The sequence below is a fragment of the Lacerta agilis genome, chromosome 9 (assembly GCF_009819535.1).
Source record: "Lacerta agilis isolate rLacAgi1 chromosome 9, rLacAgi1.pri, whole genome shotgun sequence".
Classification (NCBI taxonomy): Eukaryota; Metazoa; Chordata; class Lepidosauria; order Squamata; family Lacertidae; genus Lacerta; species Lacerta agilis.
The window spans coordinates 35197474-35219847 of record NC_046320.1 but is presented as its reverse complement, the minus strand read 5'-3'; the positions used below and the strand labels follow the sequence as shown (position 1 = coordinate 35219847).

At 40.9% G+C, this 22374-nt stretch overlaps 1 protein-coding gene across 1 annotated transcript in view; it reads right to left on the bottom strand.

Moving 5' to 3' along the window:
• LOC117053224 (protocadherin-23-like) overlaps nucleotides 1-22374 on the bottom strand; it is a 55616-nt gene that overhangs the window by 6430 nt on the left and 26812 nt on the right. Inside the window, 8 exon segments of the mRNA XM_033160811.1 lie at nucleotides 346-476; nucleotides 3210-3361; nucleotides 4427-4638; nucleotides 8709-8819; nucleotides 16584-17441; nucleotides 18367-18576; nucleotides 18867-18917; nucleotides 18920-19000. Of these exon segments, the coding sequence (XP_033016702.1) occupies nucleotides 346-476; nucleotides 3210-3361; nucleotides 4427-4638; nucleotides 8709-8819; nucleotides 16584-17441; nucleotides 18367-18576; nucleotides 18867-18917; nucleotides 18920-19000 (1806 nt within the window).

The following is a 22374-nucleotide window of genomic DNA, read 5'->3' as shown; positions in this document are numbered from 1 at the left end:
GACATGAAGTTGACTTTCAATAAACCATAGCTAAAATTATCTACGTGACATGCTGTGATTAGTTTAAAACATAAGAGAAAGCCCTTGAATGAGAGGGAGGGGAGGGCAAAATGTGTGAGCACAAAGCTCCCTGTGGTTTATTCATGTAACCATGGGCTAGCATTTTCTAACTAGGTGCCCTACAGATGTTTTGGAGTATGACTCCAATTATTCCTGACCATCCCAGCTGCCTGTAGTCCAAACATCTGAAGGGCACTGGGTTGGGGAAAGCTGCAGTAAACTATGGTTTAGCAGGATTAGGTCCAAACAAGCACAATCTCTTTGCTTGGTGTTTGCCATTCTTACTTTCAGGGAGTTCAACGATGCCAAACGGCTGGAGAGTTGGAGCATTGTCATTGATATCCACAACTTGTATTTCTATTGTGCTTGTAGCAGATAGCCTGGGGGTTCCTCTGTCAACAGCTTGCACAACTAACCTGTTAAAAAGAGAGAGTCAAAAATAGGATCATTTTCTGTCAGGAGTATTACAGAGATTATTTTATATACCTATCCCTTTATGTCTCAAAAGCAGTGCTGGGCAATGGTTCATAAAATGAGAGGGATGTTTATTATCTATTTGCTACATTTGTACTTTCCGCATGTCCATAAAATGCCCAACGCAATTCGAATCATTTCCAAAGTGAAATGCAATTGTTTCCAAAAGGCAAGGAAAAGTTTGCACAGGGATGAAGAAAAAGCATAAGCACCTCTACAGATTGTTTAAAATAATATGTAAATGCATAAAATTCTATATCAGTTCCTCCAACAATTCTTAAAAGGTGATTAACAAAACCATAAGAAAAATAACGTCAACAGTAGTCTTACATTCCATACAGTGTGGTATAGTGGTTCCAGCAGCCTTTCTCAACCTTGGGTCCACAGGTGTTGTCGGACTACAACTCCCATCATCCCTAGCTAGGGGGACCAGTGGTCAGGGGTGATGGGAGGTGCAGTCCAAGAACATCTGAGGACCCAAGGTTGGGAAAGTCTGGGCAAGAGTGTCACAACAGAACCTGGGAGACCAGGTGCAAATCCCTACTTGTCTATGAAGCTCACCTTGGGCCAGCCACTGCCTCTTGGCCTAACCTACCTCACAGAGTTATCATGGAAATTAAACGAGAACCATGTGCACCACCTTGAGTTTCTTGAAGAAAAAGGTGGGATATAAATGCAATAAATAAAACAGTAAAATAAAGCTCATTTTTCTCAATCCAGAGGCATCAATATAAGAAAGGATGTACTACTAGTATTGCTCAGGACGTGCATGCATCTATCCTCACATTAAGATGTGGCTAGCTAGTTTGGAGGCTCATTAGATGGTGGCAAGTAAACAGAGCAAACTACCTGTGTTTAACAGCACAATCTTAAGGGTCTTCTCCTAGACTTTGGAACTCCCATCCTAGAGAAGCGAGACTGGCTCCCTCCTTGCTATCCTTCCACCAGCAAATGAATACTTTCTTCTTAAATCAGGCCATTGGGAACTGACTGCTTTTAATGAAAGGGTTGGTGCCATGCTGTTTTTATTGAAATTATTTGTATGGTTTTAATAGGTTTTACTTATGCATATAGTGGTGCCCCGTGTTATGTACACAATCAGTTCCGGGTCACGCCATGTAACCTGGGCGTACGTAAAGCAAACGAACAAAAATAAAAAATAAAAAACCCATAAGTTTGCGAGTTTCATTAGGGACAGAGGTGGGGTATTAATAATAATAATAATAATAATAATAATAATAATAATAATAATAATAATAATGTCTACCCAGAAGGAAGCTTAGTGAGTTCAATGAAGCCAACTCCCAGGTTAAGTATGCATATAGACCTGGATGTAAACTCCACATGTTTGGAGTAGACATATATAAGATCGTGGTGTAAATATTTTAAAAGAGATGTTCTGTATCTGTAAACCATGACTTTATATCTAATTAAAAGTTACACCAAAAATGATAAACTATTTCCAAAATTATCCTTCTGAAAATTGGGGGGGGGGGACCTTGAAACTTTAATCTTTATCATTTACATGACACTTCTTTTTCAACATGTGACGAAGGGATTCAGTTCAAGAACGACAGAGGGTTAAATGGGAACTAGAACAAAAGGAGCAGGACTCACGGCTGGCATTAACGCTTCACGGATGTCATGTGTTTTACATATTGTAAATAGGTTTAAATTGGTAAGCAGTATTTTTCTCTATCTCCCTTTGGAAGTATGTATTTTGTAGTGAATGTCATTATAATCCACTTCAAAGCTTGGGAAAGGGCAGAATATACATTTGTTAAATAAATATGCAGAATTCATCTTCTCTTTCATCTCTGACACAATAACTTCCTTTCAAAAGTGACAAACAGCATTGTTTCCCATTATTCACATGACAGCGCTGAACACAAAAAGCTGCAATTTGATATGTGGAGTCTAATGCCATTCATCTACCACACCAGTTCTGCTCTTGAGTTTTGCGGCTTCAAAATTGTCAGAACACATTACTTGAATTACAGACTTGCATTCAAAGTTTGTAAACATGCATAATTTCATATTTTGTCTAGAACATATATCAATAAGGTACACATGGAGATATTTACTAAAATAACCAGTTTCTTAAGTTTCAGTGTGCAAACACGCACGCACGCGCACACACACACACACATCCACACAAACCAACTTTCATGGGGAAAAAACAATGTTATATCCAATACATTCAAATTTAAGCTTCTGTCAGCAGTTCCCTCTGAAGCTCTTAACATTTAACATTTCCACCCAAGTATATTGTTTAAGTCAAAGAGGAGATCATTTGAATTTTGAAAAAGCAAAGTTCATAGCCCTACTGAATATTTTCCAAGACAATAATGCACACTCACACTACAAAGAGCTTATAACCCCCTACTCTCAGCAGCTAGGAGCATCATAGCTAGACACTGGAGGGACTGGTACCAAACTGTATGGGACCCAGCCTTACTAAAAAAGCTAACCAACAAACTGAAACTAAATTAAAGGAGGACACCTTCACCACCCCGGTGTGCTTCCCCTTCATTACATAAACAGCCCAACAAGATAACAACAAGAACCCACTGACAACATACAAATTGATATGGCTAACTTGACCCAACAACCCCTCCCCCCCATGCAAACAAAACTCACACCAGCTATAGATCTTGTATTTGTTATAAACAAACCTATATGATGGAATGTCTTCACGGTCTAGGATTGCATTCGTTGATATAATTCCTTGTGCTGAATCAATAAGAAATGCTTCATTTGTGTTGCCAGATAAAATTGAATATTCAATTTCTCCGTTAAGTCCAGCGTCATCGTCTGTTGCGTAGATCTGTATGGAGAGAAAACCCATCCTTATGGCAAGGCACTCAGCTCTACATCCTGGAGTAGAAATGGATCTTGGATGCACATGTGGCACTTGCTGCACTTTGTTTGTGTTGCAACTTTGCTTCTATTGGCCAGGTCACAGGACGTATTATTTGCCCACATACATGACAATAGGTGCATGTAGATTTCAGATGGTGTTGGATTACGGCCAATGAAGCTTACTCTCAAGGATCAACATTCCCTCACACTTAAGGCTGCTGCAATGTCACATGCAGTAGCTTGCCTTGCATAAGGGGAAGGATCTGAATACAGTGGTACCTAAGGTTACATATGCTTGAGGTTACATTCTCCGCTAACCCAGAAATTACGCTTCAGGTTAAGAACTTTGCTTCAGGATAAGAACAGAAATCGTGCTCTGGCAGCCCAGCGGCAGCGGGAGGTTCCATTAGCTGAAGTGGTGCTTCAGGTTAAGAACAGTTTCAGGTTAAGAACGGACCTCTGGAACAAATTAAGTACATAACCAGAGGTACCACTATACTTAGAACAGCAGGGCAAATTACAAGTGTTGGTAGTGAGTGTGTGCATGCAGTCCCATGGCTTCCTAAATGCTGGTTCCAGTTTTGGATTCAAGTAAAACCCATGTTTTCTCATATATGTTCAGCATATGGCTTTCTTAATTTTGTAGTGACCACACTACTTTTTATTGCTCCTTGTTGCAGAACAGTGCTGCATACTACAGAGCTGAAATTTACATTCATTTTCTTTATGAGATCTACATTTCCTCTTTTTGTCCCATGAAGATGAGCGCTCTCTCTCCTTCTACTTGAAGACAGACAGAATGTTCAGCCACCAGGGACCCTTGAGAGAAAGGATGCATTAAAAAATTGAGAGGAGTAACCCAAAATAGGTATTTCAAATGGTCCTGTCAATCTGGAAAGTTTGGTTAGATAAATTAACTGGCTTGTAATGACTGGTTTGTAATGATGATAAAAAGCGGACAAAAAAATACAGTATTCATTAAGAAGGGAAACTTCAGACAAAAATAGTTTAAACACAAGTTTGAGGTTACCTGCATGATGTAGGTGTTGTAGACTTGACCTTCCCACACTGATGTTTTGAAATAGTTTTGCTCAAATCGAGGTGCATTATCATTCACATCCTGTATAAATACTGTCACCCCACACACCGCTGAAGTTAAGCCATTTCCAGCTAAGACTGCAAAATGTACTTTTTTCCTCACTTCATAGTCAAGAAATTCAGCTCGTTTTACTGTGATGTCACCTGTTTTGTTTGATGAAAACAAATAGATGACTGTTATACCGGTATATTCAGGAATATACATACATAGTTAAAACAGCAGTGCATTCTACATAAAAAAATAAGTAAACAAGGTAAATACATTTGTAAATGAAAGAGAAGACAACTGTATGCCTGATTATCTATTTTAACCACTTTAAATTGTAGATCTAGAGTTTATTCATTCACTTCAATCACTCTCTAAAAAGTGCAGAAAAAATGAAAACCATAATGGCAATTTGGCAAAAAGCAATTTTTATTTTTTAGAGAATCTTAATAAAAGTAATCTAACCAAGCAATCTACATTAAAGTGGGACTGCATCTGCTTTTTATTAGTCTAATTCAGGATCCACAGCAGCCAAAGAAAGGCTAATGGAAGAGGTCCAGATGAGGGCTGGTGGCACACACTTATCTTAGTGAATTCTTACTACCCCAGAAGTCAACATTTACAAGGCAGGACAATCCTACCCTTCTGCCACAAATATTTGTCTACTCCACTACCATTGCAATGGGTACAGCCTAGAGCTCTCTCTGTGAAGGAGGCTGCGTTTCAAAGGCCTAATTAATGACCCACTGCCAGTTTTTCTGGTGTCTTATTTTATCATTTGCACATTCTTTTCTATATTACCCCTGCATCAAGGTTGCACAATGGGCATTTGAAGAAAACTCCTTATTCATGCACTGCATTTATGCTTTGCATTTATTCCAGCATGACATTCAAGGTGGTATACAAAGGACTCAAATCTGGGAAATGGACCAAACCCAGTCCAGCTAAGCTTCTGCAAAACCTGCCATGATTTAGACCATAACCTTGGACCCAGGTATCATACTCTGCAGCTACTGATATATGTTTCCACTAGCCAACATCTGCACTGTGTATGTGACCGGGCTTTTAGGCCTACTTCTCACCATGGTGGTAAAACTATGGGCTGTGCCACATCAGACTACAGGTGAGAGAAGGAACGGAACTGATAGGGAATTGTGCATCATAACAAATATTTTTACATCTCCCTCTTTGTCTGTCACAGTGAAAACAATGAGGAGTCTTAACACTTTGTTCTTCTTTTGTATCAATGGTTGGGGCCACAGTTCTCTTCTACCAGCACCCCCTGAACACAGTTATTTTCCTGGTGCTTGTATGCTGGCATGGGTAGGGGAGGTGGGAAACAACTTTTCCAAAGTCCTCTCTCCTCCTCGGGTAAATGACACTGGGAGCAGCAGAGGAATGGGAGAATTGGCAAGAGTTACTTCCCTCCTCCAACTAGTGGGACTCCCCTCCACTGGATCAAATGCCTCCCGTGGACAGAAGTACTTTTTCTGTCTGCAGTAGGTGAAGTCTAGATTCAACCACATTGATTTTTAACCTTTTCATAAAAGTATCAAAAACTGTGCATTGTTGGAACTTACACAGCATCTGGTTTGCACCACATCTGCTTTATTTACATTTTCATCTGTTGACCACTGGGAGAGCATTTTGAACAAGTAGTTTATAAATCATATCGAAACAAACAAACAAACAAATACTGGCCCATTAGGTTTATATGTTACAAGAAGAAAAACTTGCTGACAAGTTTACTTCCGGGAGCAATCAAACGGAGAACTGGGGCTGGGTAGCTTGATCTTACTCCACAAGCAGAGGCTTCCTAAAGGAACATCCTAAAAAAAGCAGAGTACTTATAAAGAATGCGTGTTCTCCTTCCTAGAGAGCACGGGTTGCGGTGGGGGCCAGAAAATCCACCCTTCCAGTGTGGGTTGGTTCTGAGTTAGTTGCTGTTTTGATTGGGGCATTACTTGTTGTTGGGGAGAAATTAACGTTGCAATTTTGGTTGATGGACAGCTACTGGATTAAAATCCTTGGCACGCCCTGTATTATTTCTCTTTGCTGCTTGCAACAGATCGCCCGCCCTCCCCTCCCTCGTTTTAGGCCTCTGCGTTGACCTTGCTATGCCTGTCATGGGGTCGTCTGCCGTTGGTGCAGGGGCCTGGTAGGAATTTTTCCAGTTGGCTGATTGGCTGGTGCCTTCTGGTTTTCGCCTACTGCGTAGCAATTAGTCACAACTTGTAAGGTTGGCGGTTAGGCATTGGTTTCGTGTTCGTTGCTGGAGGGGTAAAGATTGGCTGTGTCTGCCCCTCCAATGCTGCTGCTGCTGCGTGGGAATTCCGTTAAAGGAATCCAGGGGCTCGCAATGCTTTTGTCTGTATCCCCCGGTCAGGGGCCAGGGCCACACAAGAGCCCCTGGGAGCATTTGGGGAGAGTCGTTGTGTCTGACCCCCCCAGCTCCTATTCTCTCCCCAATATGCTTTCCCTTACTGACGGTCGTCAGTTCTGTCCCCAGTGGGTCAGATAGTCTAAACCAATGCCTACGCAACCACTCACATATCTTGTATTTTAATAAAGTTGTGGCCGAAATTTATACCAAAAACCAAACCAAAATTAATGTTTCTGTTGTGAGTTATTTACTGGAGGGTGGTTGGGGACCTCAACACGCAACCCCGATAAACCTTGCCACTAAGTTCTGCCAGCTGAAATCCAAGAATGCACTTAGGATTTCTGTGGCCGTGCCTCTTCTCTCCCACCTGCCCTGAAAAACCAGTTGGATGCTGGCGGCTTCCCTGTGCTGGATTGCAGGCACAGCAGTATCAAGGACACTATTTCCTGGTCTAGAAGAATTCAGTTATGTTCCTATAGTACACATGCTGGCACCCTGGTGCCACATGCTAATCAAGGCTTTACTGCACAGCAAAGTACAGGATGAGGCTGTATATGCGTGTAAATAGTCGCACTGAGCACCTATAAGCTCCCATCTCTCTAATCATGCCTCAGAATCATCTCAATGGAAATGGATCTTGGGTTGGCTATGATTATTCTGCCAGCACAAGTAAACATATGTGTACACACAGAGAGACAGACATATAGCTTGACTCTCCTCTATTAACAATCCAGTTGTTGAAAACATCTTATGTAAACGTTCCCAAATGCGTACTTGATTGAGATTAAATGAGACAGTCATGTTAATAAAATAATTGATTATTAAAAACATACTTGAGGTTTAACTAAGCAGTAGATCTCTTTCCACAGCCAGAAGGAAGTTCTTTTCAGCTATCAGATGGTATTCATTTAGCACACAGCGACTTTACTCATAAAATCTAGCCAGTGGATGGTTTATGTAAAAATCTTTTAAAAATACATACTTTTATGTTTCAATGGATTTTCCACAAATATGCAAAAATGTTTACAGCCCTTTTCACATCCATATTTGCAACACTGTTGAAGTTAAATATGAAAAATGTCACATTAAAGCTGGCTAATTAAAATTGTTATGAAGTTTGCAATCACTTTGCCTGATCACAATGGATGTTCGATAAATTTTCTTTCTGATTATTTTAATGAGAAACATAGCGAACCTAAATTGCAACCTCCACCTAGGAAAACAGCTGGTATTATCACAGATCAAGGCCATATTCTAGCCAGGCAAAAACATTTGAGGAGCTGCAGAGCAGGACCAGTAGGGGATGTAGCTTGGGGAGGGAACATAGCCAAGTGAGGATCCAAGTGAGGGTCAGACAGAGGAAGCCTGGAGGGCTGCATTTGCCCTGGGCCTGAGGTTTGCTACCCCTCGCCTAGGTGATAGAAAGGATGGCATCTGAAGGCTAACAATTGGCTGTTACCAGCAAGACACTAGTGTGTTACTACTAGCAAAAAATAAACCTTGTTTCAGAGGATAACTTTGTGAAATCTATTCTGATCATTTTCTCACCTAGGGCAAGTAAATAATGTTTCAGATCTCAGTTCCGCTGCTAATATTACCATGGAAGAATGAATCAGGCCCTGAATTTGTTTCGTAGAAAAGCAATCCTAAGAAAGTTTGATTTTAGCAAACACATCTTTGTTAAATTTAAAGGCCAAAAGCCAGCTTCCACTGGCACTTAAATAAACTAACACTAACCACTGAGATAATGTTTATACAAAAGCAATCATAATTCAAGTGTGGAAAATATTTTACAAAAGCCTCAAATGGTTTTTAGAACAGATGCAGATAGATAGGTTGATTTACCCATGATGGGATGGATGTAGAAAATATCTTCATGTTCACTGATGATTGTGTGTTTTAAATTCTTTCCCGTCAAACTACGGTCATATGCAGCCACAGTGAAAACAGAGGTGCCTAGAAAAACAAGAATATGTTGCAGTGACTAAAACTTGGAAAGATTTTATCTTAACCAGTTATTAATTTATTCCATGTGTGGTCGAACTATGAAAGTGTAGCCATCCGTCTCCTATCTGGAGAATTTTTGCACGTTGTTTATATAGTCATATAATAACGACAGGTATTATTCTATTCTCAAGAATAGCTCTTGTCAGCCTCATCAACCGGTCAAACCTATTCATCACACTAATTAATGAACATTACCAATCCACATTTTGACCGTGTAAGAAAGTGTTCTAAAAACTGCAAATGACATTGGAGAGCATCAAATATTGCAAAAGGCTGTGGAACTCATTTATTCTAAGAACAGGACACAGTTAAGCTTAGGAACTTAATGAGAGCCGGAGGCCTATCTCATTCAGCACTCCCTTCTCACAGTGGTCAGTCAAGTGGCCACAAGCAGGACATTAGCACAACAGCATGCTCCTACTCATGAACTTCATATGGCCTCTGATACTGCGTACAATATACACACCATGACTAGTAGCCATTAAAAGTCATGAATTTGTCTAACCCCCCTTTAAAGACACCCATGTTGGTGGCTATCCCAACATCTTGTAGAAGCAAATCCCATAGTTTAACTGTGTGACTGCTGCATGAATCAGTTCTTCACTTTGTCTGTCCTGGGTCTCCCAATGTTAAATTTCACTGGAAGACCACTGGCTCTTTTATCATGAGAAAAAGATGGGGGGGGTCCACATTATCTACTTTCTCCACACCATGCATAATTTTATAAAGCACTATCATATTCCCCCTTAACTTTTCCATAAACCTCAAACTTTGTAACCTTTTGTCATATACATGAGATGTTCTAGCCCCTTTATCATTTTGGCTGCTCATTCCTGAACCTTTCCCAGTTCTACAATACCCTTTTTGAGGTGCAGCAGCCAAAACTTTAGACAGAAATTTGGACAAGGATAATAGCACCACCACCACCACCACCCCCCATTTACAGTACATAAGCAGCAGGAATGGGTGGGTTTCCCTGGTTCAATTCCTCTGTTGATCTGTGAGTTCATCTGACCCTGTATTCTGCTTAATTTCCTTCTTTCCAATTTAAAATAGGGAAGTGCTAAAATTTATTCACATCCCCAGTTCGTTGCAGATTTGTTTCCTTTCATTTGTCCTTGCCTCCAGAATTAAGATTGCCAGAAGAAATATCAACAACCTCAGATATGCTGATGACACAACCTTGATGGCAGAAAGTGAGGAAGAATTAAAGAACCTTTTTAATGAGGGTGAAAGAGGAGAGCACAAAATATGGTCTGAAGCTCAACATAAAACAACAACTAAGATCATGGCCACTAGTCCCATCACCTCCTGGCAAATAGAAGGGGAAGAAATGGAGGCAGTGAGAGATTTTACTTTCTTGGGTTCCATGATAACTGCAGATAGTGACAGCAGTCACGAAATTAAAAGACGCCTGCTTCTTGGGAGAAAAGCAATGACAAACCTAGACAGCATCTTAAAAAGCAGAGACATCACCTTGCCGACAAAGGTCCGTATAGTTAAAGCCATGGTTTTCCCAGTAGTGATGTATGGAAGTGAGAGCTGGACCATAAAAAGGCTGATCGCCGAAGAATTGATGCTTTTGAATTACGGTGCTGGAGGAGACTCTTGAGAGTCCCATGGACTGCAAAAAGTTCAAACCTATCCACTCAGGAAATCAGCCCTGAGTGCTCACTGGAAGGACTGATCCCGAAGCTGAGGCTCCAATACTTTGGCCACCTCATGAGAAGATAAGACTCCCTGGAAAAGACCCTGATGCTGGGAAAGATTGAGGGCACAAGGAGAAGGGGACGACAGAAGACGAGGTGGTTGGACGGTGTTCTCGAGGCTACCAACATGAGTCTGACCAAACTGCAGGAGGCAGTGAAAGACAGGAGTGCCTGGCGTGCTCTGGTCCATGGGGTCACGAAGAGTCAGACACGACTGAACGACTGAACAACAACCCTTCTCTTTGTGAGTATGTACAAGCATCCACTGATGAAAGACAGCATGTTGAAACACATGATTATGGGGATAGAAGAACACACGAGGGCACAAGGTAATGATCAGACAAAGATTTCCATTTTGTACCATGTTTAATCAATGCATGCAAATGTACCAGTAGAGTAGAGGGCAAAAGAGATGTTAACGGAAACAAAAGCACAAGCAAACAATGTTTCAGCCCTTACAAAGTTCCAAAATCAATATAAAAGAATGGCAGTTTCACAATGCACTAGTGATGATCCACAAGCAAGACCAGGTCATTTAGAATCAAAAATATAGAGCAAAATTTGTATGATGTTCTAAGCAACCTGGTCTTGCTTATTTTCTGATGTCTGCTTCAAATCCAGCTTGTTCTTCATTTCAAAAAGTTACTCACTGTCACCTAATTTGTGCAACAAGTACCTCGCATAACGTCTGCTACAACGTTAATAAGACTAACTGGTCCTTTTGAAGGATGCTTGCGGCCCCTGATTTCTTAAGCAGCCTTATGCTTTCTTAAAGAAAATGTTTCTCACAGCACTACTAAGGAAAAGAAAGGAAAAACCCAAATAAACAAACATTTTTTAAAAAAAAAAAAAACCCAAAATATATTCATGTTTCAAAGAACCAAACCAAACACATTTACTTAAGTTTCTCCCAAACAGAAGACCCCCACCACCATATACCACATGGCAAATGCCTTTTGAAAATGAGATATTTCAAAGTCATTTTGTGATACGTTTTGAGTGAAAGGGGTGTTCAAGCTGGTCAAAGAAAAAAGTCAAACATTTCAGTGGGTTACACGTTTTTTAGTGTTGCAAGAATTAGCCTCAAGATGTTTCACAAAGATTTGCACAGTTTGTTATTAACATCAAAGAAAGTATACCGTTGTTCACTGAGATCCCGAATCCAGAAGAGAACTGATCTATCATAGCAAAAGGCATGAAATAAACAACCATTATGTTTGTAGCAAAAGTAGGAAGAACAAACAAAACACGAGGCATTATCCTAACCAAACACATCACATCTAACTGTGATTAAGTTTAGAAAACAGTTACCAACATAGGTTTTTGTTGTTAAGGTTTCCTCAAGATCTAACAAGATTAAAGCTATGGGAATTTTAGCCACTTGTGAAACCAATTCTGTAACATGGCAATTGATTTTAATCAGTTGTGATGGATTCAGGTTACTGTATATTGACCTTTTCCAAATGAGATTTTATTATATTACAGGAAACATTCTGTAAATACAAACAGACCCAGGGGTCAGGAACATACCATCTCTATAGTTTGGCTTGATGCTAGTACAAAATTCTCATGTTTGTACTTTACACTGTAATTTCTAAAAACAGGAACAAAGGAAATGTTAACTGCCTTGTTATTTGCTGCCTACCTGGCCACAGAAGCAACAATATCCACGTAGAAACTACACATGATGTTATCGCAAGGGCTCAACTGCTTCTGGGAAGTTCCAAACAAAGCAGGAATGATTTGAAGTTCTACAGAAGTAAAAAGGTGGAACTGACAGGTATGCAAAAGCTGAAATTAATCATGGGAACAGGAGTTCTGATTGCTGGTCAGAGTCATCACAACTACATTCTTAGAGTCTCGCACTATCACATAATAGAAACTTTCAGACAAAAATGACATAGGGTACATTCAGATGTGGGGATTAATGCATTTTCCTGATAATACTAGTGCTTTTAATTCAGATTCAAATGTTCCTTTTAAGCTGCATCACCTGTTGTGTTGTAAAACAGTGGCTTTTTGATCAATATATCACCACGTCACACTAAACTTAAATATCATCACATGAAATTACAATGCATGCAATTTTCCCAGGTTTTTTTCCTGGAAGCAAATAACCTGCTGGATTATTCTAGTTTTCCAGAAATGACTTTTATGTTGTGTGAAAGATTACATGTTGGCATCCGTCTGTCTTGGGAGACAATGGAGGAGCTGAGAGTGAGGTCCAACTGTTGGAAGGTTGCAGCACCTGCTGTGGCTGTAGACATGTTTTGTTGCAGCTAGGGCAGATGAAGGCATCTGGTTGTGCTGCTGCAGATGCACCATGGCGTTTCTTCTCTCTGGACGCCTCCCAGCACTCATTCCTCCTTTGGTCACTGCTATGGCTACATGACCTGACTGTTTGTCTGTCTGCAGGCACTGCTGTTGTCTGCAAGGGATTCCCACATGGCAGGGTAGATGTTGTCACATTTGCAGACATCTTTGTAATACAGAGTTGGTTTGCCAATGGGCCTGGTGCCTGAAGCTGGCTTCCCATAGAGCACATTCTCGGGGATCCTGCCATCTTCCATTCTGTAGACATGACCAAGCCTGAATAGACGTTGCTGAGACAGTTATGTGAACATGCTGGGCAATATGGCCTTGGGAAAGCACATATTTGTTTGAAACTTTGCCCTGCCATGTGATACCCAAAATCCTCCTGCCATAGGGCATTTGGAAGGCATTGAGGTGCCGTGCCTGATGGCTGTAAGTTGCCTACGGCTCACTTCCATAAAGCAGTGAGCTCAATACGCAAGCCTGGTAGACCTTCATCTTGGTATTGGACATTAGCACCACATTTTCCCATACTCTTCTGGAGAGTCGAGCCATTGCCACAGCTGCCTTGCCGATGCGCTTTTCTAGCTCAGCATCAATGGAGGTGTTGCAGGTTATGGTGGAGTCCAGGTAAACAAAACCACCTACCGTCTCAAGTGTCTGGCCACTAATGCTGATGCATGGAGTGCTGGCGACACCCTCACTCAGAATGCTAGTCTTTGTCAGGCTGATGGTAAGGCCATTTCCCTAATGTTGCCCTGCCTGATAATTTCCATGCTGGACATCTTTGGGAGAAGAAAAGCCTAAGGAGTAAGCCCTACACAAATCCAGAGTGGAGTCCCTAAGATGGTTGGATGGCATTTTGTACGTCTTCTTCTGGCAATTCCTGCAGCCTAGTTGGTGCCAAACGTATTGCTCTGCTCTCCTTTGGGCCATATCAGTGAGGCTGAGAAGATAGTCCTGTCATCTGCCCAGGACCTCCAAACACACTGCCAAGGCTTGCACCCCAGGGTGGTCACTTCGGTGCTGCTAACACCGAGGGATGTTTGACTTCACCCCCAGTTCCATTGTCTCTCAAGACAGACAAATGCCAACAATATCCCTCAGATTCAAAATGTTGCTATGTAGGACTGGGAGCCATTTAGATATTACAAGTGGGGCCCCACATCCAAATGTGTATCCCTAATATGCATACTGTTACCTAAGCCTGTGGGTGAGGGAACTGTTGCCTCAGAATTGAAATAATTCACCCTCTGTGGAGAGGTGGGCTCCTCCCATGGTTAAAGTGTGCCTTTTTGACAGACTAAGGTTCTAGTTTCCTCAGAAAAGCTGTAGAGTCTCTCTCTCTCTCTCTCTCTCTCTCTCTCTCTCTCTCTCTCTCTCTCGTCATCTCCTTTGCTGCTCATCCAATCTTTTTCCTCCCCTCCACCTCTGCTCTTGGTTTTTGCTTTTTCTTCCCCTCCTTTTGTATCTTTGTCTTTCCTCTCTCTCACTTGAGCTATGCCTCATCCATCATCTTCCAAAGCTACATTTAAAATCTTGCATTTCTCCACTGATTTCTTATAGGCAGGCCTCACTTCTGTTCCTGGAGAAATTTTAAAACATGTGAACCCAGAAATTACTTCTCTAAATAATGAGATAGTTCTCTTTGCTTTTTAAAAATATCTAATGCATCTCTTTCTCCACCCTCTTTTGCTGTTTCGACTCTCTTCTTTGTGCTTCTTGCCTTTTCTTTCAGCTAGCTGCTGGAGCCTTAAAGATTACCAGGAGGCTGCGACTGTGCACCTTGTTCTTCAGCTACTTCCATTCAACTGCACAATTTCATCTCTCCTTTCTTCTCCAGCAGATGCTCAATGTTCCATAGCTACTAAGCAGCTCAACCCTTATGAGGCTGTTTGCTTCCTTGCTTGTTTTACCCTCTCAGGTTCAATTTCTGAACCTGTACTTCTGCAAGTATCTTTGTTTCCCTCAAGCATGCTGGCTACTTCCTTCTTGTTGCTCAGTGGCCCCATTTGGGATCGAGCTCAGCATTAGAAGGAGTGGTGGTAAAAATAAATGAATGCATGTTGGGCTGGGATGGTACTACCTAGCCCACTGCAAATTCCCATGAACACAGTTTGCCATGTGTGGGAAAAGGTATAAAGAATGATTTTCCTAAATTCTGACTTTCTCCCTTTTGGTTGCCCATATTTTTGAGGGCAACCAAGTTCAAAACAGAGCAAAAAAAAAAAAGTCTAAATCTCTTCAGAAGAACTTCTAGATCCTATCCTGCAAACTGTTTCTCTCCAAGAGCCAATTCCCAAGTTAAAGCAGGCAGTCTCCCACATTTCCACTCTAAATATTCCCTCAGTGTGCTTTAATCAAAACTATCCAAATTTATTCTTATTTTTGTTTATTACTATTTAGCAGCAGGCTGTTTCTATTCTCTTACCACAACGCCTTAGGGAATTTCCATAATGTCAAACTACACCCCTTACAAAGCCATATTTGTAACAGACCATTTCAATAACAGATTATCTCATTGAATTTTAATAATCACATGCATATTTACTAAGCCTTGTTTTTTTATTAAAAAAAATGAAAGATGAAAAAAAATCATTTGTGAGAGAATTGAGCTTAGGAAAGCACCATACATTTTCACCACACACATGCACAGAGTTTAAAGAACCACACATCTCTGCAACCAAGAACTTGAAAATCCCACTTAATAGCGCCTTGTTTCAAAATGAACAAACTCACAGACAATCTGCTGATCCAGGCAGTTAAGGGCAATATGAAGCAAATGTTGTGCTCAACTGATGTACAGAAATGCAAAACAAAATTACTGCATTTAACAGAGAAAGTGAAATATATTTGCAAACTAGAAATCATAAGAAGGTCCTTCACTGACTATGACTTTTCTAGAAGACCAACACTTTGTTGTTTAGTCATCTAGTCGTGTCCGAATCTTCGTGACCCCATGGACCAGAGCACGCCAGGTACTCCTGTCTTCCACTGCCTCCCGCAGTTTGTTCAGACTCATATTGGTAGCTTCGAGAACACTGTCCAACCATCTCGTCCTCTGTCGTCCCCTTCTCCTTGTGCCCTCCATCTTTCCCAACATCAGGGAAAGTGGTGACCAACACTATTAGCTCCAATTAAAGCTTAGACAGGCTGTCAATGAGAAGACACTGAGCAAATAATTTTCCCAAGTGCTAAAACTTACACAGCAAAAGGTACAATAAAAATTGTACCTCCTATCAACTAGGTTATTTAAATAATACCAGATTCCCCCCCACACTTTTTTGCTCATAGGTACACCTACTGATTACATAGTAACATTAAACCATGATCGTGTGATCTCAGGCAGTTATGCAGCCTAATTTATTTCTAACCTGGTTTGTGTGAACACAACTCCCACCATTTTCAGTACTTAAAATTTGAGTCTGTGTCTGATGCAACACCTTTCTTCATCTAGAATGCACAGTACACATACAGAGAACAGAAAAATAAGGTAAGATACCTGAGCAACAACTCAGGCATGATTCCATCCAGACTCAGTCCTCAAGAACATAAAATTCTTATTCAAATACCAACAATTAACTAATGACTGCATTTGCTGTAAGAGGTTCTTCATGTCCCTTACACAAATCCCTACAATGACACATTTTTGGCTGTAGAACAAAAACAAAGATCATGATTAGGTACCCACCTATTTCACTATTTTCAGGAACTGCTGCTTCGTACTCAGTACGGCTGAACGAAATAATATCTGCCTGTGCTTCTGAATAGACGGCCAAAAGTGCAGTAGCTGTTCTAGCTGGGACTCCTTGATCAGAAGCCACTATCAGGAGATGTGAAACGAGGCCTTCATGAGGTACAGGTTCTTGAAGAAAAATTTCTCCCGTGCTTGGGCCCATCTGAAACATGGTTTCTGGTTTCAGGAACCTAAAATTCACAACTCCATTTAGTCCTAGGTCAACATCACTGGCTCTCACAGTAGCCAATGTCTGATTTACAGGTGTGTGAGAAGATACATGAACTATGACAGGATTCTGTAGGAAAAAGGGACTATTGTCATTGAGATCCTCGACATGCACAATTACAGTAACACTCGTGCTTCTTGGTCCTAGGATGCCAGAGTCTGTTGCCAAAGCCTTAAATACATACTGAGATTTTAATTCCCGGTCCAGCAGTTTGGTAGTAAATATCACACCAGTAATCCTGTCAATGGTGAAGGCTCCAAGGATGTCCTCTGTGAGAGAGTATGTGACCTCGCCATTTAGACCCTCATCTGCATCTGCTGCAAAAAGTTCAAGAACTGCTGACCGTTCTCCGAGATCTTCTCTCACTGACACTTGATACTGGTTTCTTGCAAACAAGGGACTGTTGTCATTTTCATCCAGGACTTTGATATGCAGTTGGGTCACAGAGCTTTTTGGTGGACTGCCCAAGTCGAAACACTCAATAACCAGGGTAAAGTTGCTGTCAGTTTCTCTGTCTAAGCTGCAAGTGGTGAAGAGGTCTCCTGACGTTTTGTGTAATGCAAAATATCCTTTAGCATTTCCACCTTTAAAATGGAGCAAGCATTAAAGAAAAAGAACACATCGGCTGAGCATTCTCTTTAAAGGACCACTCAAAAAACAAAAAACAATCCACCTGATAGCATTTTTTTGCAACTTATGGGCCCCAGGTATGCTTTTATGAGACCTGCATTTCATTTAAATCAGGTCACAGTAGTACATCCGAAGTACCACCTGAATTTACATAGCAACTGTTCTGCCAAATGGATTCTCTTCCGCTCTGCCCTCCTCAAATCAAACTTGCAAGATCTGTTGCTCCTGAGCAAGGTACTCTTTTGCCAACTTCAGTTACACAATGGAATCTACAAAAATTGTTGACCAAAAGGAGTTATTTTGACTTGCTACTCTCCCACAAGTTTACCTATGGGAAGCAAGGATATTTGGTGCTGTAATATCTATATCTATCGTTTCTTATATTCTGGGTTGTTACTGTTTATGCTTTGGCAACTAGGGACCCTTATACAGTGGTGCCCCGCTAAACGAATGCCTCGCTAGACGAAAAACTCGCTAGACGAAGGCATTTGTCTAGCGGGAGGCTGCCCCGCAAGACAAAAAAGTCTATGGGCCTGCCTCGCAAGATGAAAATTTTTGTCCTTTTTTTTCCGTCTAGCTAAAACCGCGGTTACATTGCTGCTTCACTAGATGAAAAACCCGCTAGACGAAAATACTCGCAGAACGAATTATTTTCGTCTAGCGGGGCACCACTGTAGTTATTTTTCCTTATCCAGACAGGAAGAACACCACTCCTCCTCATTGCAAGCCTATTTCCCATTTTGTTTATCCATGCCATTGCAAGATAAATACCAAGTGCAAACAATTTAAATAATAAAATAAATTAAAACCTCTAAAGAGATCAGAAAATATTACACTGTGACATTTTTAATATTCAGAGTATAAAGCAATTCAGCTTACCAATGATGTGATATTGCACAGTCCCATTACCACCAGCGTCCTTGTCTACAGCCAACACAGTTGATACTGTTGAAGGCTCTTGGTTCTCCATAATTTGGATCTCAGAAACTGGAAGGACGAACTTGGGAGCGTGGTCATTTTCATCCAGTACTCTGAAGGTTATTGTCGCTGTACTGGATAAAATGGGAGTTCCACTGTCTTGAACCAGCACTAAATAGAAAAGCACATTGGAAAGCTAGTATACAAAAGCAAGGTACAGTAGACTGCCTGCCAACAACATGAAAACAACAAACTTTGCATGCTGTTCCTCCTAAGACACAACACAACTTTATGTTTCTGAACACATTGCACTGCTTTTGTTTCATTAAATTTCGTTGACCTGGCGTAGAGACCACAAGTGACAACCTCTATAAAAAATCTCGGTTTTTTTTAAAAAAACAACCCACTGATTTACTTGCAAAATTTTGTGCAACACCCATTAAACTGAAGTAGATTCTTACCTTTAATAGTGAATTTATCTTGAGCCTCCCTGTCAAGCGAGATGACTGTTGCAATTCTCCAGTATCTGGGTTTATTTGAAAAGTTTCATATCCAGGACCTGGTAAAATTTCATACTGGAGTAGAGAATTGATTCCTTAAAATACAATGGGAAAACCAATAAATCATCTAAGTCTATCAAACCTCAGTATTAACAGTCCAGGTACTGGCTTACTAGCTATTTTCCTATGGAAATATTTTGGTACAAAGGTAACTGAATTCTTTACTACTTGTATAGAATCCCTTGTATAAAACAAAAAAGCTCAGGACAGCTTTAGCAATGAACTGAAAGACAAACATAAACCTATGAAAATCTGGAGAACTCTTGCTGGCTTGCACCAAGGACTTGTGTGAGTCTAGTGCAAGTTTTTTCTTGCCAAGATATACAGCATTAGAAATCATTCCTAATTCTCCAAATATTAAAAGGTGCTTGCTATGTAGCTCCTCGGGTGACCATCTAAGAGACCCCTGCTAATCAGGCAGAGCCACTGTTGTAGTTTTACGCAATACAAACCAGAATACTGTAAACAACACAGGGTTTCTGGTGTACAAGATCTAGTAATCAGCAAATCTCAGTAAGTCAGAAGTACCCAGTAAGGAGAAAATTTATGTGTATGCCCTAACCAACTTAAGAGAGTAAGAGGGAATTCATACAAGTCTTGTTTATCTCTTAATGGAGGGAAACTGTAGCTCTGAGATAGAGCACATATTTTGCATGAATTCCCAGGACCTCTATTTAAAAAGCATCAGGTAGATAAGGAGGTGAATGATCCCTGCCCAAATTCAGCTGCAGCCACTCAGAGAAGCCAATATTGGGCTAGGCGACCAATAGTCAAACTCTGTATACAACAGCTTTCCAAGTCGTTATGGACACATAGCCCCTGTATTTCTGCATTGCCCACAAGCAGCTGAAGCAGCCTTAATAAAACAAACAACCCCATAGTAAAAATAGGGTAGTTTAAACACAATTCTTATCACATTACGAGGTGATATTTTTAACTACTTTGTGGTGAAACCAAATGAAAATTGGCAATGGAACACATGGTGTTGGCAACTATAATAAGAACCACAAGCCAAACATACTGTTTGTTTGTTTGTTTGTTTGTTTGCACTTACGTTCCACCTTTTTCTCCAAGGAACTCAAGGTGGTTCTCCCCTCATTTAATCTTGCCCCCTCAATTCCACTACAGATTCAGTCTTTCACCCTACCCAGTTACACATGGACCTCACCATGAAAAGACTGATAACTCTGATCTAGAATGCACTTGTCATCATCCAGCAAATGCCCAGCCACCTAAAGGAGGTGTTTCACTACTTGAGAACCCTGCCCTCTTGATTGTTATTCATGCACCTTACTTGAGAGATGGGGTAGCTGCAACTACACAGTTTATATGACGTTCCGTAATACTTCGTTACCATGCAAAATCAATACCACTCTCCTCAGTGCTGCGGGAGAAAATGTTGTTTATGAACTTTAGCAGCTGTTTGCTTCTTCCTATAGCTGTATGCCTTCTGTAGTGGGAACTCTGTTTCCCATTCACATCCTTTATTGCTTCAGAATAAATTGTTCCCATATTTCTTGTGGTTTCAGTGCTCTCCCGAGGAAAGCATGGCACCATTTTCATAACGTGTTATACAGCAAAATAACCGGTGCTATTAAGTATAATGGATTTAATCCTACATTTTGCAGAGAGGATAACAAGTATGCATCTCAAGTTATTGTATATGACTTGCAGCTAGGTAAAAGTTAAATATTTGTCTGCATTACAGATACAGACAGACAGATTCAGTTTGCGGACCAGCTTGCTAAGTGCTACACTGGGTTGGAGGAGGTTTCCAAGGGAGATACTGAGAAACCCCACCTCTTGCAAAGTACAAAATGGCACAATTAGGCCATTTTAGATTCTGGATTCAATGCAGCTTATTGGTATGGTAGGGTTCCTCTTTGGAAGTTAATTTGAATTGCTTCACCTCAAAAACTGTCAAGTCAGCAATGCTGTGTCTGGGACCTGCCTATTCTTTTAACTGAGACCCTGGAGACCTGCCCAAAATCTTGCCCTGATGAAACCAGCAGCAGTGCACCTCTCTGTACTCAAGCCTCCATCTTTTAAGTAGTCTTGCTTATACTGCTGTAGTTAACAGCAACATTAAAAACAATGCAATATGATGATCTGGAACCACACAGGTCCACCAGGTAGCTGCTCCACTTTAAGGTTACTTGTATAAAGTCTATGTATAAAGTTGTGGTGCAAATTTATGGACCAGTCTGATTTGCCTCCAGGAGAGTGTTTTTATTCTGTTATCTCTGCAAGCACACATATGAAAAACATGACTTTGGAACTCTTCACGGGTAGTGCTATTTCATGGAACCCCGAGAGCAAGTTCCTAGGCCCTTCCTGGATTCTTGTAACAGCATCACCACACAAAAATTTGCATGGACCACTAATTCCAATATAATGTTTTCAGGTGCATGCTTCTGTGGGAATAATTACAAAAGCATTCTTCATCAGAAATGGCAATATTAGACATGAAGCTTACCGGACAAGAGAGAAGCGGAGAGGCAAATACCTTCCTCTTTGGCTTGATTTGCTCAGGAATTATGAACACCTATAGCCAATTTCCTATCAAGTCCTCTGTTGCTCAAGCTTCTTTACAAGACCAGCGGACGCTCTCCCGTCACTGTCGTTGCATGCCCAGCTAGGTAAACTTATTTCCCACTAAAATCCATGGGACATTAACAGATGCAAGCAATCCTGTACCCTAGAATTTTGTAAGTATTTTTTGCTTAGTGAAAATTCCACAGGAGCTGAACCTCTCCTTTTACTTCTAACGTTAGTATTTGGGGAACATTAAAATGCAAAGGAAGTGTTTGTGCTGTTACTTTTTATGTTTAGAAAAGGTTCGCTCCTGTAGGTCACAATCTCTTTTCAGTTATAATGGAGGGGGGAAAACAGATGCTGGGATTACAGTGCCCCACTCTGGCCAAATAATATTAATGCATGTTTGCACTTTGACGTGCTTTCGAACTGCTAGGTTGGCAGGAGCAGGGACCGAGCAACCGGGAGCTCACCCCGCCGTGGGGATTCGAACCACCAACCTTCTGATTGGCAAGCCCTAGGCTCTGTGGTTTAACCCACAGTGCCACCCACAACCCATGGCCAAGAAGAGTGCTCCTCAAAACACTAAATACCCAGTTATCCTCAGAAATGTAGTGTGGCTCACTAGTACACAACTGCTGGAGGCATTCAATCCATCCAAAGTTGGGCTGGTGGTGGATGAAAGACAAAACTGTCCTCCAGATCAGTGTTTTTCAACCTTTTTTGGGCAAAGGCACACTTGTTTCATGAAAAAAATCACGAGGCACACCACCATTAGAAAATGTTAAAAAATGTAACTCTATGCCTATATTGACTATATATAAAGTAATTCTCTTGAATAGGAATCAAATAAACACAAAGAAAGTATTTTATA